General features: G+C 39.8%; 1 protein-coding gene across 1 annotated transcript in view; it reads right to left on the reverse strand.

Moving 5' to 3' along the window:
- Window positions 1–10,887: 10,887 nt before the first annotated feature.
- Window positions 10,888–17,391, reverse strand: part of CHM (CHM Rab escort protein) — a 53,090-nt gene continuing 46,586 nt past the window's right edge. The window contains exons 14-15 of the mRNA XM_066559661.1: window positions 15,704–15,870; window positions 10,888–12,969 (exon numbers count right to left, since the gene is read on the reverse strand). Of these exons, the coding sequence (XP_066415758.1) occupies window positions 12,772–12,969; window positions 15,704–15,870 (365 nt within the window). The 3' untranslated portion in view covers window positions 10,888–12,771. The remainder of the gene's footprint in view (window positions 12,970–15,703; window positions 15,871–17,391) is intronic.

A 17,391-nucleotide genomic window follows, 5' to 3' on the forward strand; every position in this document is an offset into this window, starting at 1 on the left:
ACCGTTTACAATTTGAACACCAGAATTAATGAGAAAACACTGTGCAGTCAAAAATTAAACCTCCCTGGCCTCAGCAGGACACACCCCAATTTTTATATTATTATTATTAAATTTATCCCACATTGCACAGCATTTGCTGGGAGGTTCTGTTGAGTCATTCAGTGATTTCCCGAGTCCCTTCCTGCCTGGCCAGTGTCCATGCAGTGGCTGGGAGCTCCTTTCCCTGGGCTGCAGCAGCATTAACACATAGCTCATTATGATGGCTCAGCTCCCATTTCCAGCTGCATTACTGAGCATAATGGGCCTGTCCCTGTCAATGCTGATTAAGCCATAATCATCTTGTCAGTGGCAAATGTTCAGAGTGGTACTGCAATATTTATGTTACATTATTGATAAGAATATTGAAGGCATTAGACTTCTCCACCCTGGCAGAAAAGCTGCTTCTCCAAGGGTATTTCCCATTGTTGGCTGCTGTGGGAGGGCTCAGATCCATTTTTACATTTTACTCTGTTCTAATCCTCTGCTCATTTGTTGTGCACCTAAAATATACATCTGTGCAAATGGCTTCATGAACATGAATTTTGAAGAATGAGATAAAATTCATCTAATGATTTCTGTCATCCATAATACGATGCTGACTGGCAAAAGGAATGGAATTCCCTACAAACCTTTTCTTTTCTATTCTTTGGGATTCCTGGAGTTAATCAGCCTATAAGTAATTATCACAAGCCCCACTATCAAATAAAAGTTAGAAATTGAGTCTGGTAGAAAAAGAGTAAACAGACACTTGGAAAATCCTAATCCTAATTCTAATTTACAATGATGAGACTTGTAAAAAATGGCACCATGGTTCCTAATATGTATTTCTCTGTGTCTGTTAAATTTTGAACAAGCTGCAAAACTGAATGGATCCCACTAAAGCTAAATTCCATAGGCTGAGCTTTTATGGGAATAGCACTTAAGAAGGTAAGAATGCAATAAAATATTGTTAGAAATACTGCAGACAGGACAGGCTGTGTGAAATTAAGCAAGGACAATTTGGTAAAAAGTTAGAGGAAGATTTGAAAGCATTTTATGACTACAACAAGCTTGTTCCTAGAGTTGCACACATTTCAAGGAAAGCTCATTGGAAACAGTCACTGAGCTTGTGCTAAAACCAGAATTGTATGAAGATAAAATGGGCACTGTAAGTGAGTTATAAATGGAATTAATACAGCACTTGTTTATCATATTTGAATGAATATTAACAGATGTTTAAAAATTTTAAAAAATCATTTTTTTTTTAAATGTACTTTTCTTCTTTGAGCAGCTTTCTGTTTTTTATTAGCCCTGCTAAGTTCCTGCTTCTGGAAAGGCTGGGTGTGATGGAGCAAACCTCTGTCTTGGCTGACAGAGAACATTTCCAGCTAGATAAAAATCAGCAATGCATTTTAAAGGCTGAGAATTTGGTGATATTTTCCTGAAACGGGGAAGTTTTCTTTTCCATGATGTGAATGGTGCAGAATTGCAGAGCAGAGTCCCCCCAGTCCTCCCTGCAGCCACGAGGCCTCCGTGTGTTCTGAGCCGGCTTTGATGAGCAGCGAGAGCCATCTGGGCAGGGAGAGAGAATTGTGTAAAAATGAGATATGAGTGTGTAAATAAAAGATTGATGAATGAAGCCCTGAAAGCTGAGATGAAAGTGAAGCAGAACAGACAGGTAAATCATTCTGATACTTATGTTAGTGCTGAAATTATGTTCCTCTACTTTCTTTTTTTTTTTTTTTTCTTTCTGCTGACAGCAGTGCAGGTGACAAAAAATACTTTCAATTTTGCTGCTGACACAAGCGCTGGAGGTTAGCAAACTGTTTGAGTTCTACTGCTGGGGAAGGATGCTTTAGTCAGGAGAAGTGAGAAAGTTTTGTGGCTTCATTTTTAATTACCTGGTTCTTCAGTTATGAAGCTCCAGCTTCAATGTTACCTCCAGAGCAGCCTAGGCTGGCTTGCCAAAATTGATGCTGTGTTTAGAAAAAAAATAAAAGTTCTGTACATCTTCTGGCAGAATTTTAAAGCTAGATTCCTTCCCCCACAGGTCTCTGAACTTTCAATAAATAAAATATTAATTTTAGCCAAAGTAAAATGGGAGCAAAGTCCAAGCAATTCTTTACAGGCAAGCTTCACCTAGGAGCCCATTAAACTGAAAATGCAATTAGGATTTGTTTTTTATATGAAAATTAAGTTGACATTTGAGCAATGAACAAAAAAAGATGGTGATATGCAAAAAACCCACTGCAACTCATTTTTCACATAACTAATCACTGTCTGACATCACAGAAATCTTACTGAGTCCACCTACAACTGCAGCAGTAAGGAGAGGTAACCAGTAACTCATCCATTATCTGAAACAGCTGAAATACCCACTGCTGATTTGCTGGTGCATTGGGCATTTTATGAATTTAAAGCCAGCAGCAGCCTCAGTTCACTCCTATTTTACAAAACATCCATGGAACAGACTCGTTTTGTAGATCACCACTATCAATCTTATTTCTGAGTTACCCAAGTTCCTCATTCAGTGCTTGGTGTTTAATGTAAACTATAGGACCATGCAAATCACCACATTTACTTTTGATGGACATTTTTGTGTTCTGTGGCTGTTGGTTCCCTGAGAGTTTAGGAGATCCACCATGAGGTATAAAAGACATTGAGGAGATCCACCATGAGATATGAAAGACTTTCCCCACCAATTTTCTGCAGAAGAACATCTGCAACTGAGCAACTCTGAGTCCACTAAAAAAGCCAGAATTTATCTGGTGTTTATCACTTCATTTGACAGAACAGTTTTAGGGGTAATTTTCAAAGGCAGAAGCAGGAATTTGACACTGGTCTCTTCTCTAAATCACAATTTAAGAGTTCATTCACATGTTGAACAGGGAAAGAAATCCTGTCCCCACAAATATATACAGGCAGTTATATTTAAACAAAGCAAAAACCAATCCAAACCCTTTTACACTTGGGAATTGCCATTCTGGGTTCCATCTAAGCATTAACATCCCTGGGAATGGAAAGTTCTTGGATAAAATATACTGCAGACTTCTTGACAGAGAAATGCTGGCAATTCACTACACAAATGACTATAAAAATCAAAGGTATAGAGTAACTTATCTCTAATTTGAGCTGGAAGGATAAAATGGGAACAATGCTTTAATCTGTGCTCCATTGTTTATTCCACAAGGAAATCAATTAACTTCTTCAATTTGTTTTTGCCAGTTATAAAACAGAGATACTAAATATCAGTCATCATATCGAGCCAAAATCAGAAGAGTGTTAAAGGTGGCAAAGAAGCATAATTATCATGAATCCCATGGAAAGAAAGGGCAATTCTCTCCTGACATGAGAAAGGTTATTTCCTTTGAGAAAAGGCAAGATTAAGGAGGGATAATGTGCAAGTCCTGGCACATTATTTAATATAATATTTGTTGGACAATACTGAGACAGAAAGAGGCACAGTCACAAGACAGCAGAAGAGCCTGAGAAGCTGTTCCAGCCAAACCTCAGCACTTGCTCTCCAGCCATGCTTGGGAACCCAAGGGTGTGGGTGCAAAAGAATCAATTTTGGTGAACAGAATTCTACTGCAGTTGTGTTAAACTCCAGACAATGGCAGCATCTCCAAGACACCAGTTCTTAATTCAATCTTTGTGTCTCCTGAATGCCACAGTTTGAGACCTCTTCACACAAGAGAGGAAGTTTCTAAGGAGGTCGTAGGCACAGGGCAAGGGAAGAGCCAGGTGAAGAAGGAATGGATGGATTTTCTTTCATTTTCTTTCATGGATTTTCCCATGAAAGAAAATGAAAGCAAATCCATCTTGGGCTGAGGAACACTGGGAACCCTGTGCCCAAACAAGGCCTGGGCAAAGCTGCTGGGATTTCTTAGGCCAGGCTGGTGCTGAGGGAAGGCAGAGCCTAAAGGCAGCTCAGCTCAGCACTCCCTGTGCTGTGCCCAAACACAACCACCAGCAGAATTCTGTGAGGAATGAAGGTGTCCTCTTCCCTTTCTGGGATTTCTCTCCCCTCTGAATCAAGGAGAATAAAAATCCCTGAGCACTCAGAACCACCACACTGCACTAAACTCTGTCATCTGGTGCTACACAACAGCCTCAGATAAATCTGTTTTGATGATTTTGAGCAATTGCTTTCAAAACAGAACATGGTGTTGAAAAGGAAGCCATAGGAACATATTTTACATTGAAAGGCTTTGTGAAATTATATAATCTGTAAAAACTGAGAGATTTGGCCTCTGTTTGCTTTCCTTCCTTTCCTCATGGTTATTATTGCCTCATTATACAGTCGTTTGTACAATGTTTTGGCAGACATTCACTATTGCATAAATTAAAGTTGCTGAATCTAGTCATGCCTACAGGTCTTTATGAAAATACCAGCAACATTTTTATTTGAATGTCAAAGTTTGTCAACCATTAAACTGATTGATTTTTCATTATGCAATTCAATAGAAGAAGCAATCTCCAGTCTGTATGCAACATTACTCAGAAAAACATGCAGCTTGGAAAAATCCTTCCTGCTCAGTGTCTCCACAAAGGAGCTGTGCTTTAAGGCTGGCCTCAGACATTTCATTAATACAGCAGCAACAGATAAGATGCTGTAATTCAATTCTGTGAAAGAGAACGAATTCATCTGTGGTGATTCAAAAATTCCAATAATCCTTTAAAAACCTTTCCAAGTGGCTTTTTAAGTGCAGTGTCTGTTGGTGTCAGGAGGAAGAGGTTGAAGCTGTGCAGTGTGAAGCCAGCAGAGCCCCCGGCAGGGAAGGAGCCTTCCTGGAGAGCCCAGCAGCAAGGACAGACAGAAACCTCCTCACCCTTTTGGTGTTGGTCTTCCCTGCAAAATGCCCGAGGAGGGGAGGACAGAAGTGCCCAGCAGGAGCTCCAGACTCACCTGGTGTTCCTCTGAACTGCCCAGAATTGTGAATCCCACCCAGAGCTGCCTTCAGCTGGCCCAGGGAGGGATGAGCTGGGCAGAGCTGGGCCGGGCCAACAGCTCCTTCCCCAGCAGTGCCCAGAGAGAAGCATCAGAACTGCAAAGCTTCCAGCAGGAATTGTTTCAGCACCTCCCAAATTCAGGAATTGTTTCAGCACCTCCCAAATTCAGGAACTGTTTCAGCACCTCCCAAACCTGACTCCCCCCACCAAGCACTCCTGTGTGCACACAAAGGAGGGGGCACCAGCAGGACTTACATTTCTCTTTGCTTTCTCTTTTCTTCCCACTTGTCACTCCAGTATTATTCTTGGCCTGGCACCATGAAACCTTCTTGACTCAAAGATTAAAGAGTGCAAAGCACACAATAAAAAGACCCTTTTAATTAAACTGGGACATGTTACAAATTTTAGAAAATGAGCCCTACAAATATGCAGACTTCAAGCTGTAAAAAGGTGAATTAAAATAAGAATGTGCATGATCTGGTCACTGAATATAAAATGCATTTAGAAGTTAAGGACTTAAGGATAACAGTGAAATATCCAAAACAGGGCTGTGCTTACTGAGTCTTGTGACAGGTATCCAACTCACTGCTTTTATTTGAGCATCTCCCTAGAAAAGATAATTTATGCAAATAATGTTTTACAAATGCTTAGGGAAATGCCATAAAGAAAGAAATGCATAGAATTCATTATCCCTGCTAAAGGGATTATGTGGAGTACAAAACCCAGCAGTTATTTTGCACTTTATAATCCCAAATAAAGCACACATCCATATTTGTGGTAAAAAACTGAGAGGTCAAGTGCTGTCCAATTACTTGATTTGGAAGCAGTAAATAAAATTTGAAGATTCCAGTTACTTAAATTCAGTGTTCCAAATCCCAATTGTCTTCAAGGACAGTATTTCAAACTTCAGATCAATTTTCTGAGATTCTTGCTTAGTTTAGTCTATTTCTTTTTTTTTTTTCCCCTTAAAGGAAAGGATGACTTAGGCTCAACCAACAATAAATATAATAATTAAAAACTCCCGTATTTACTGCATGCAGCAGCATTTTTCAGACTCACTGGACCATGGACAATGAAACTGAAAGCTAATGTCAGGTTAGAGTAAGTTTATTTTTAATTTAATAGCACAGTCAGAAGCACTTCACTACAAAAAGTTACGACTTTCATTATGTCTATAAATAGGGAACCTGCTGAATTATCAAACAGAATGTTAATGACATTAGCATTAAGTCCTAATTAAACAATGAAGCAATATGCATTACAATCTGCCAGCAAAATATGCATAATCAGAAAAAGATTTCATAAAATAAGGATAATTTGGTTATTTTTACTATGCAGTAAACAAAGAGTTTGTGCTGATTGGTGAAACTTCACTTGAGAAACATGGGAAATGTCAGGGCTGGAAGGAGGGACCTGAATAACAAAACATCTGCTATCCCAGGCACCTTACAGGGCTTACACTGGATTTTTTACTCAGACCATTTGCCCCTCTACTCAAATAATCCTGCTATCCATTTCCACAGTTATCATCACCACTGTTCATTTTCTTTCCCAAATACATCTACTTTTACATTTCACTGACCTCCTAAAAGGCTTCAGGAAATTCCTGTCACTATTTTACACCTTTTTACTACAGCATTAAAGAGAAATGACTCAACCACCTTGAGGAAAGCAGTGCCAGAGCCAAAAAAATATATCCATGTTTTTGGAGTCCCAGGTGGATCCATAATGCACTGGTGGTGTCATTCCCCATGTGAGTCCTGCCCTGTCCCCCACCATGACTTGTGCAGGTGTTTTCAGCCCTGTGCATGCCAAGTGCTCCCAAGCAGACAGGAAAAGCCTCACAAGGCAAATGAGAGGGCTGCTGGTTTTTACCATGCTCATATTTCCACTCTGGAATCAGACTGAGAGTCTGGCAACGAATCAAATGTTTCCTGGCTTAAAACCTCCATGGAAAGAAAATACATCATGTACAAATGTCACCAAAATAAGAGGGTGGCTTTTGCTTTTTCATTTTACAGTGGCTTCCTTAAAATTAGATTTTTTATAAAGCCATTTTTGCTTTCTTAAAAATGTCTGATGTGATTTTTAAAATTGTGTATTCATTATTATGTGTTATTTCAGCTTCCAAACACAGAGCAGGGAAATACCCCATGACCTAAGCTAATAAATTGCTGTAAGAATCCCCTAGTGGATTCTCCCCGGATAATCTATGGTCTAAAAATGATTCACTGAAGGTACTTAGCTGGGGCTTACACAGATTTTTGCACAAGAAAAAAAGGCTGAATTCACTGGGTAATTTATTCACAACAAAGGAATCCACCATGACTTGCAGTGACTTTCATGCTAGGGAGAGGTTCCCAGAGCAGGAGCTGTTTGCTTGCACTGGGCTGACAGCTGCTCTCTCCTCATGATTCAATGGCTTTCCCTTGGGTGAGCTCCAGAAATCAGCTGGGTTTGAGGCAGAATAGATGCAGAATGCCACATTAGCTGGGACTGAGTTTCTTATGCACAGAGTCTAAAACAGCCCAGGAGGGTTTGGATCTGGGATTTTAAAAATTTTGGTTTCTCAGAGAAGACTCTTGTGTCCTTTCTCAGACTCAAATTTCCAGCAATTCAAAATTTGTTCCTCACTCTGGACATGCAGCTCAGGTACAATTACCCACACTGGTTTATGGGTTGTGACCCACCTGGTTTTGAGGTGCTGGTGGGCTGCAGTCTGGAGCAGCACCCAGATGTTTTATCCTCACTGACCTCAGCTCCAGGATCCGGCCAACAGCTGCTCCCCACAGAGCACTTCCCACAGCAGCTTCATGCTCACCCCAAAGAGTGAGACAGAGCTCCTGAGAGAGGTTTCCTGAAGCTGGAGCAGCACAAGAGCTCTCTCAAAGCCAGAGGTGCATGGCTTGACACCAGCAGAGAAGCCTGTGCTGATTCAGGAGGGTCCACAGGCTTGGCTTGCCCCACCTCATGAAGTCTTAACCCTACAGAATGTAGGAACAGCACTAAGGCCTTCTCCAGACCCCAAACAGACAATGAATTATGGAGTGGCACTTCAGAAGGCAATATGAGATCCTGAAAATCTCCATCTAAAATTGGGGGTGTTCTGAGGCTCCCTGGATTGTTTAGTCAAATCCATTTGGGTCTGATATACACTCAGGTTGATTCTTTCCATCTCTTTTGCCAATGTATGCAAGTAGAGTAAAATAAATTGTCTGCTGGAATTGTGACAGGAAGAGTATTTTCTATTAAAGTCCCCTCTGATCAGAACTCCCATGCAGTCAACAACTGCATCTTCCTGATACTTTGCTGTCAGCTTTCTAAATCTCAGATGTCAGTGAGATTTACAACATTCCTGCTGGGCTCCCCAGCCAGATTCTGAAGAACCATTCACTCTTACAAACAGGAGCTGGCAGCCTGTAAATAAACATAATGGTGGAATTGCTAATAAGCTCTATTTCCACCACGAGCTGTTTTGTTGCTGGAGATGAGGCTGACAACATGAATTCCACATGGCTGACCATTTCCTACCACTCACCTCTGCAGCTCAAAGAATCCTTCTATGGCAACTTTTGATCCCATTAAAGTTCCTGAAATCACACACCTAAGCTAAGATTTCCATCTGATCATTGCAGTGAGCTTACTATTAAATTGGTTTGCAATAAATGAGTATTTTATATCAGTGTCTGGAACTTCCAGTGTCACAACCACTTCTCCATCTTACCACAGGTACTTGGCATTATTGCTTACCCAAGGAATGCAGGCAACTGCTCTGTCACCACAACTCTCCCACATATTTTGGACAATTTTAGCAACACAGGCAATTCTAACTTTTGGACGTTCTGTAGTGATTGGTTTCTGCAAAGGTTTAAGTGATAAACTTTCATGAATTAATAATTTTGTCATACAATACTCATATATACACCCATTGGAGAAAAATTGTTAGGAGTTGTAGACCCACACACAGATCAACTGTGTCATGATGTGATCAATTGCTGCCCTTGCTGGAAAATCAGCAACTGCATTAATGGCAAGCAAAACATCCTCAGGAAAAATTAAAAAAACAGGAACAGAAGACAACCCACCAGAATCTGCAGAGCTTATTGGTAATTAATGGCTGAAGAGAGCACTCACTGAGGCAGAAAAGCCAGGAGAGATCTCTGGAGCAGTTCAGGGTAGTTGTAGTTCCACACCAGACTTTTTACATCCAAGGGACGACTTGCAACCAATATAAAATCACCAGATAAGTGAAACCCAAAAATGCACTGCAGAGATTATATAAAATATCTATATAAATAACTGTGGGAACGACACCATACACAATCTAGAATGAATAAACTTATCCACAGATAAAATACATTCTCATTTTGCTGCCTAGCTATTGAAGCACATATATGAGTGTTGAGGAAATTAATTTTATCCTTTCTGCAGAAGAGATTATGGATTGTAAGTGACCCAGTCTCTTATTGTGTGAAAACAGTACATTAATACTTCTGACTTGTCATTAATCAATACATCACTAGCAAATTATTCTTGAAATTAAGCTGTTGCAACTCACACTGCTGAAGCAAAAAGATTTAGAGGGGAGAGAGAGAGGACTAAAATAAAATGAGATCCAATTCAAGGAGCTGTGCAAGCTGCTCAGGATGGAATGGGAAATTGCATTTCCCAGCTACACAAAGAGAATCACTGGGGCAACTCTGACAAGATTCAGTCTATGGAAAATATAAAATACAATGTAAAAGAGAAAATGCTGAAAACTCCCCCAGAGCATTCCAGTGAAACAGCACATGGGGCCCAGCACATTTCCACAGGGCAGAGGCAGTGCCTGCATGTTTCTGAATCAGCAAGTCTAACAGGCAGATATTTTGTTCCAGGGGTCAATTTTCCCATTGATGCAAGGAGGATTTACACATGCAAGTCCCATTAACATTAATAGGAGTTGCCCACATAAATCCCCCTGCAATGATGGGAGAAAAGACCCCATAGTCTGCAAGGATCCAAGTTCTAATGATTACCTGTCAAATGGCCCTAAGCATCATCAGCAGCAGAAAAAGCAGACGAAGCAGCTTCCAGGCTGGAAATGCCTCCAAAGGAGCAGTAACCACCTGCAGTCCTACAGCCCAGGCAATGCCACAGAAAGGAAACTGGCAGAAAATGGACTCTTTGAATATGAAGGGTTAATTCAATTAACCAACTTAAAAAGAAAGTACTCATTAAAAAAGGAATTCAAACATATCAAAGCACTCCTTAGGAAAAAAAAGGTGTGAATATTGTATGAGCTCCAAGGTGCTTGAAGGATAATACAGCTACTTGTTTAAAAATTCAATTAACCTTATCTTTCTTTAACTTGATTTATTAATAATCCTACAGATAAATTGCCAGTTTTTAAAAAGTCATGTTATCTTTTGAATACATCCTGTATGACAAGCCTTAAAAACGACTTCAAATAAGCCTAACCTTCACTTTGCATGCTTACATCATTTAAAGAAAGAACAAAATGCAGTTCAGAGCATGATTTCTGTAAAATACCAGCATCAAGAGTCTGATCTACTGCTCCTGCAAGTGAGCTATTGGGCACTCAAGTACCATAGGAAAAACATTTAATGTTTCCATTCACCCTATGAAAGAGACATGAAAACAGTTTTTAAGCAATCAATGTAGTGTAAAGTCGTACCTCCAACGAGTTCATCATTCCATCAGATCTCAGATCCAATCTGAGCCATTGCCAAACCTGGCTTCACATGGACACAGAGCACTCAGACACGAATTGATATAAACTTGATAACCAGGTACCCATATTGGCAATTACAGGTGTCCTCATGCTGGAAGCAGCCAAGAGAATCCTCAGGAAAGCCCAGCTAAAAGTGAACTGGTTTTCTTTGAAAAAAAGTTGAAAGAAAACACAGGACCATGCACTTTCAAGCAAACCTTTAATTTTCATCAAGAGATTTCCTTGTAAACACAGATGAGAGATTCAACTATGATCCCTGTTTTTGTGAGACAGGGATAGGTCCCTCCAGTCAGCTCTTTTACAGATCTGCAGGTGTTAAATAAAATCATACACTCATGCTTCCCAATACACAGAGAAATTACAGCTAAATGAAGAGGCAGCCTGCTTATTAATAGATATATTTATATATATATAAATAACTGCTCAATCACAAGCATCCAGAGGTTACAGCTGCTGAACACTGGGAACATTCCAGCCACGTCTTTGTCTGAGCACTCTGGATTATGCACACACAGACACATACACACACCAGTACCTGTCCAACACAGGGTGCAAACACCAACCCTGAAATGCAGACTGAACAGTGGGCAAGATGCAGGACAAAGAGAACAGTATCAGTTATGCTGTAAAAAAATAAATAAATTCCCCTTTCTGGCCTGGAGCCAGGCTCAGGGCAGGCACAGGCACCACAGGACTGTACAGAAGCCTGGCTGTGGCATGGCCAGGCAGAGCTCCAGGTTCAGGACTCAATGGCATTTTTTAATTTACTTACAGTATTTAAGCACTCCTGGAACTGGCTCTACCTTTATGAAGAAGTTTAAAGCACAACTCATCAACTCTAGAGATACTACTGATCTACTGGGTGTGCATTTTAAAGTAAATCTTTAAGTACATGAGAAATACTTTTCATATCTGATTTCAAGCATGGTTCAGAAGAAGTGCAAGTTTAACATGGTCATTTACAGCAGCTTTCTCATTTTGTACTTTTTTTCATACAAACTAGGTTTATAAATAGTTCAATACATTTTATTGTATAAATGCTTCATGGTTTATCATTAGAAAATGCATAGTTTACAGTATCACACTAATTTTCATCTATTAACTGGGATCAATACAAACCTTTGGAATTATCAGTTGAACCTTCTCTCCACTGCAAACCCCCTCACTGATGGTCATTTAAACTTCTCACACCCTAAACTTCAAAAAGTAACTATTGGCTTACTAAAGGCCCAAACAGAGCAACAAATCCAGGGAGACTAAGAACAGGAATGCTCCATTTATGACTGAATTCTGCTGGGAAATCTGGCATTAAGTTTAAATTCTGCCATTTTCCTGACTCCAGTAAATGAAGTCACTAGAGAAAATGTGTCATGTGTTAGGTCTTACTAAAAAATCTGAATGTAAAATAGTTCCAATGTGAGGTACATCTTCTGGTTTGTATTTCCTACTTGATTATGGCATCAGTTTCAAAATCATACAATAAAGCCACTGCAGAACTGTCAATATTATTGCCTTTAAATTCCATTCATAAGGCCACTGTGAAGGACAGATGGTGAGCCTCACCTTCAGCTGTTTACTTAGCAGAGATCCAAGGAATTTTACTAGAAATCATTTTCTAACTGGCAAACAAACTTGCACTTTTTTCTTTTTGCTTAGTTTTGACTTCCTCTTTAAAAGATTGAGGATTCTTTCCAAGATGTAAAACAAAACCAAATAATCTCAATAAATCACGAATCCTATTTTAGCACTTTGAATTCACATGCTTCATTCTGTATTTTTTTTGTTTAGCTACAAACCCCACTGGATCTGGTGGACCTATGACTGTTTAGAAATGTCTCAGCTACAAATGAAACAACTTTAAAAATGATCCAAGCTAAGGAAAGTAAGGCAATGTCAAATAACACATCTCTGGGGGTTTTAAACCTCTTTTTCTTACCCTTCCTCCCTTATGTCCTAGTTTGGGTCCACCTCCTCTTCTCCTAAGAGAAAACTGTTCGTTCATTCATTCATTCATTCATTCATTCATTCATTCATTCATTCATTCATTCATTCATTCATTCATTCATTCATTCTTCCTTTGTAACAGCAGCACCACCTTCACTACTGCTCTCCTCAGCTGAGGTTTCAGGCTTTGTCTCTGGTGAATTATTCAATCCAGACTCTTCTGGCTCAATCTCATCTTCATCATAAATAATATCTTCTGGATTTGGTGGTGGGGGGCAAAACTCCTCTGCTGGAAACATTTCTCGGAAAATAGTCTCAGCCTATTCAGGAAAAGAAGAATAACATAAACTTTACCTTGAAATGTAACAGCCTGAGGCAATATTTTACAGATATTTAAGATTAACCAGTGTTCTTTCAAATCAATAGTGATTTAAGACTTTGACTGTATTGTAAACACATGGGAAATCCATTCCTTCTTGCAGCCCTCAAAGGAGAAAAAGCAATTTATCTTTTTACATTGTTCTACTAGGAAGTCACAGCATGGGGCTTTGTAAAAAACGCTGGTCATTCTGTGTTGCATTGAGAACAAGAAAGAGGATTTTTCTGGAAGCAAACTGAGCTTTTGCACTATAAAACCATCCCCAGCTGCAAAGCATGGGAAAGATCTTGGCTCTTTCCAGAGAGAGGGATCCATTTCAAAGGAAACCCAGGGAACTGTACACATGAACAATCCATATCATGGCTAGATGGGTTTCCTTCTTAGATTAAAAAACTGCAAGAAAATTTCAATTTCTCCTTTTCTGAACAGCTTAAACGTTGCCCAGCTGAGAACTACTCTTATGCAATGAAACATTACCACTGAAAATACATCCCCATACATTTGTGGTTCATTTAAAACTCCTGTCTATAATTTCAAGGTATTAGACAATAGTTTCTTCAATATTTAGTAGTATCAACTGAGAAATGTGTGTCCAGTTGAACCCAGCATTAAGACACAGGCATGTAAAGCCCTTGCACAGCAACTCCAGTAAGTTGGAGCTGAATAAAACTCAATTCTGTTCCTGGTTTTCTGCATCCCAACTTGTGGATAAACTGTGGGGACTTTCACAGCAACTTTTACAGGGACCAGGACCAAAGTACCAACACCAGATTAATTCTGAAATCCTTCCAGATATAGAAAATAAACAGGTTAAAGGACAAATATTGGCCTGACAGTTTTAGTACATCCTCTCCTGACCATGAAGATGCCTCAGAAGTCTGAAATATGTCAGGGAATATATTACTTTAGCTCCTAATAATTCATGTCAGGTTGCAGCAGTGAAAACAGAAAACTGGAAGCCAGATGCTTACTAGATCCACACATAGGGAGTTTGAAAAGATCATAAATGGCATCTTCATTTCATTTAGCCTGTCCTCAGGGCAAGTAAATGCAACCATCAGCATTAATTCAGTATCACTCCAGGAACTGAACACAGAATTGCAATAAAGTAAGAGGGCAGTAATTTGTAAATGAGGTGTAGATGGAGAGTTGTCTGTAAGAGCTGTGGTCCTGCCTTGCCAATAATGGATCAGCAGTGCCATCACACAGCATGACAAACAGAATTCAGTAACACTGATGGTAATGAAGACAATAAATCACAGCAAGTATCACTAAAACACTAATCCCAAAATGATTAGAGAATCAGATCTAATTTCCCAAGCTATCTTTAAGACTAAATACACACACTGGGCTTTTTTAAGCTGTTCTGATCCATGAGTTTGCAAATCTCTCCTGTTTGGAGGTTCCCATCCCATTCCTGGGAGGGTGAGAGCGATTTGGGAGTGGAAGACACACCAACTGACAGCTATTTCCCTCCTCCTCTTGTCTGCAAGGTCCCTGCATGGTGTGACTCCTGCTTCATCTTCAGCCTCCTCTTCACTTTGCTCTCACACACTACTTCCAATTATAAACATGTTTACACTGAAATATTTTCCACTTTAACTTTGTTTGTAACCATTTACTTCAAAATTTAAGTCAGGCTCAAAAAAACGCAGCCTCTCCTTATTTTTGTCAAAAGGCAGGGATTTAGGCTCTTGATGGCTCCTCCTCAGAGATCTGCTCAGCATCTACCTCACTGATGGCCAACAGATTGAACATAAAGGCTGAATTACAGCACCAAGAATACTTAAATAAGGCCTGATCTATTCCATCATTGTTCAATGATAAGAAGAAAACCTCTTAAGGGAAGACAAACCTGAATGTTAGAAATGTTAAAATCAGAACATGCCCTGTTTCAAACAACAGACTGAAAAAATTAAATTTAGAAGGGAACTCATTTACAATTTATAACTGCCACCATAATAATTGTCTTGCATTATTTTTTGTCTTTACAGGTCTTTATCCCTCTGAGAGGCAAATTATTGCCTTGTAAAGCAAAATGAAGGATACTATTAGCCCTTAATGACACTATTCTGACCCTGCAGTTCAGGCTATGTCAGCCTTTCCACTTCAAAACCTTATTTTTAAGAGGTTTATGACTTAGTCATAAAAAATCCTGCAACTGGCTAGAGGATGGCATGCACATTGTCTGAACATGGCTATTAAAACCACAGCTTTAAAGATGCCTGGTGACACCGAATGCTCCAAAGCTGTGAAGTGTTCTCCTGTCTGACAGTGCCCTGACACCACAGGGGCTGCTGGGGCAGATCTGCCCAGGAATTTGTTCCTTCCTTATCCAGGGGATCTCTGAAAGGAAAATTCTTTCATACAGTGATACCAAGGCAAAGATGAGGAAAGCTGAGGCAGGAGGCCTGAACTACCACATTAGGAACTGTGCTGGGCTTTTCCCCTTCCCACTTGAACTTAGACAGGATTTTCTGGCTTTGGTTTGTACTGTACCTCCTCCTGCACCTTCCAGGTGAAAGACTGTGACTATTTCCTGATGTCTCCATCTACCTAGTTTTATAAGTTTGCAGAGTTACCATGCATATTTTTGTATAGCAGAATACAAAAGGCTGTACTGGACTTATTTCTTTAGAATTAAAGTTCTGCAACCAGAATCTGCTCTGCCCAACCTGTTTGACAGCACAGTCATTTCCCAAAGCAGAGTCTGGCCCAGAGCAGACATAAACATTGGAGGGCAAGCCAGCATAGGAACTCTTCTCAACTCCTGAAGAATCTCTCATGTTGAAGTAAACTGCCCAGAGGACTCTGGGTTTCTCCAGTTCTTCATTTTCAGTCTCTGAAAAGAAAAAGGAGTTTGCAGTAATCAGTGTTGTTGTGTGATACGGAAAATACGTAATCTAGCACACTGGAAATCAAATTTTTATCATGGAATTACTGTAATAAAGTTTTTTTTTTCTTTAAAAAGCCAATAATATAACTTTCTGATATTCTCCTTCATCATTCTTTCCCTTTCCTTTCCAAGCACAGCTATGCAAACTCTACTCTCTCTGCACACCCTCCAGCACACCAGCAGCAGGTATCACTGCCAGCACCCTACCAAGAAGCCTGGGTTAAATTTAACACCTCTGACATTATCTCCTCCCCTGGGGATAAACTGCCAGAGCACTGACAGACAGCAAGTCCTGCCTGTGCTCTGCCAGCTCACAGGCACACTGCTCTCCCTGTGCACAGACACTCTCATGTGTTCATGCTTTAGCTTTGTACAGAGAATCTCTAATTGTGGCAGTGCTGCTAAATGAAAATAAATGTCTAATTTGTATTTATCTACACTTACTGAGGCTTGTACTGTGCTGCAATACTCATCAAGAATACAGAATTATCACAGACACAACTTCCTTGCTCAGACTCTGTCCCTCCCTGCTGTACTCTGCACATTCCTGTGATCCCTCTGCACACAGGCAGAAAAACCCCTGGAAAGATGAAGGTCACTTTTTAACAGTGCACAGTGCAATGGAGGAACACACAACACAGAATCTGAGCTTAATAGATACTATTTGTTTGGAATATTTGCTGTCCCCTTTCTTGTATTTTACCTCCTCTAAAGTAAATGAAGCTTGTCAAAGATCTTGTGAGATTTACTTCATTCCAAGGAAAAAACTTCTTGATAACTATGGCATTCAAAACAGTATTTTAAAGCAGTTGAATTACAAAAAAAAAGAGATAAATCTATGCTATTCCTTCAGTATCTTTTTATAACTGTCAAATAGTTAAAAAAAATAGGTGCTACCCATACTGAACAGTTTGAAATATAAATTAAATTCATCAGCCTGTGAAAGTCTGAGGCTTAATACAGGGCAAGATGCTCTTTAATATATTTAAAAGTTCACATTGCTCATAAAAGTTACTTCTTCCTCATTTAGGCAGGAAAATGAATGGAGTCCTCTTCTCCAGGTGACTTTGCCTCTTTGACCTGCCATGGCCCAGTGCTCACTTTATCTGGTGATTCATTTTCAATAACTCCAACAGTATTTGTTCTGACATTTTAATTAAAATACGACCACTACCTCATCCTGATGATAAAAAGGCCTATGTGTCAGGGAAAACTGGCTTCTCAGTGCCTCAGTGCACCTGAGGACCCCAATGATCACAGAGTTCCTACAGAAGAATTTCAGTCAGCTTCTAAACAATCTATCATTTCGAACCTGGATCACTTCAAACATGAAGATTAATGCTACCCCTCCCCAAATGATTAGAAGACACTAAGCTGATCTTCTCTTCACCAGGCCTTTGAAACACATGGCACTGTCTTGAAAATTGAAGAGAGAAGTGAAATATTAAAAGGTGAAAATTAGCAGGC

The sequence above is a fragment of the Molothrus aeneus genome, chromosome 14, assembly GCF_037042795.1.
Source record: "Molothrus aeneus isolate 106 chromosome 14, BPBGC_Maene_1.0, whole genome shotgun sequence".
In the NCBI taxonomy this organism is placed as follows: Eukaryota; Metazoa; Chordata; class Aves; order Passeriformes; family Icteridae; genus Molothrus; species Molothrus aeneus.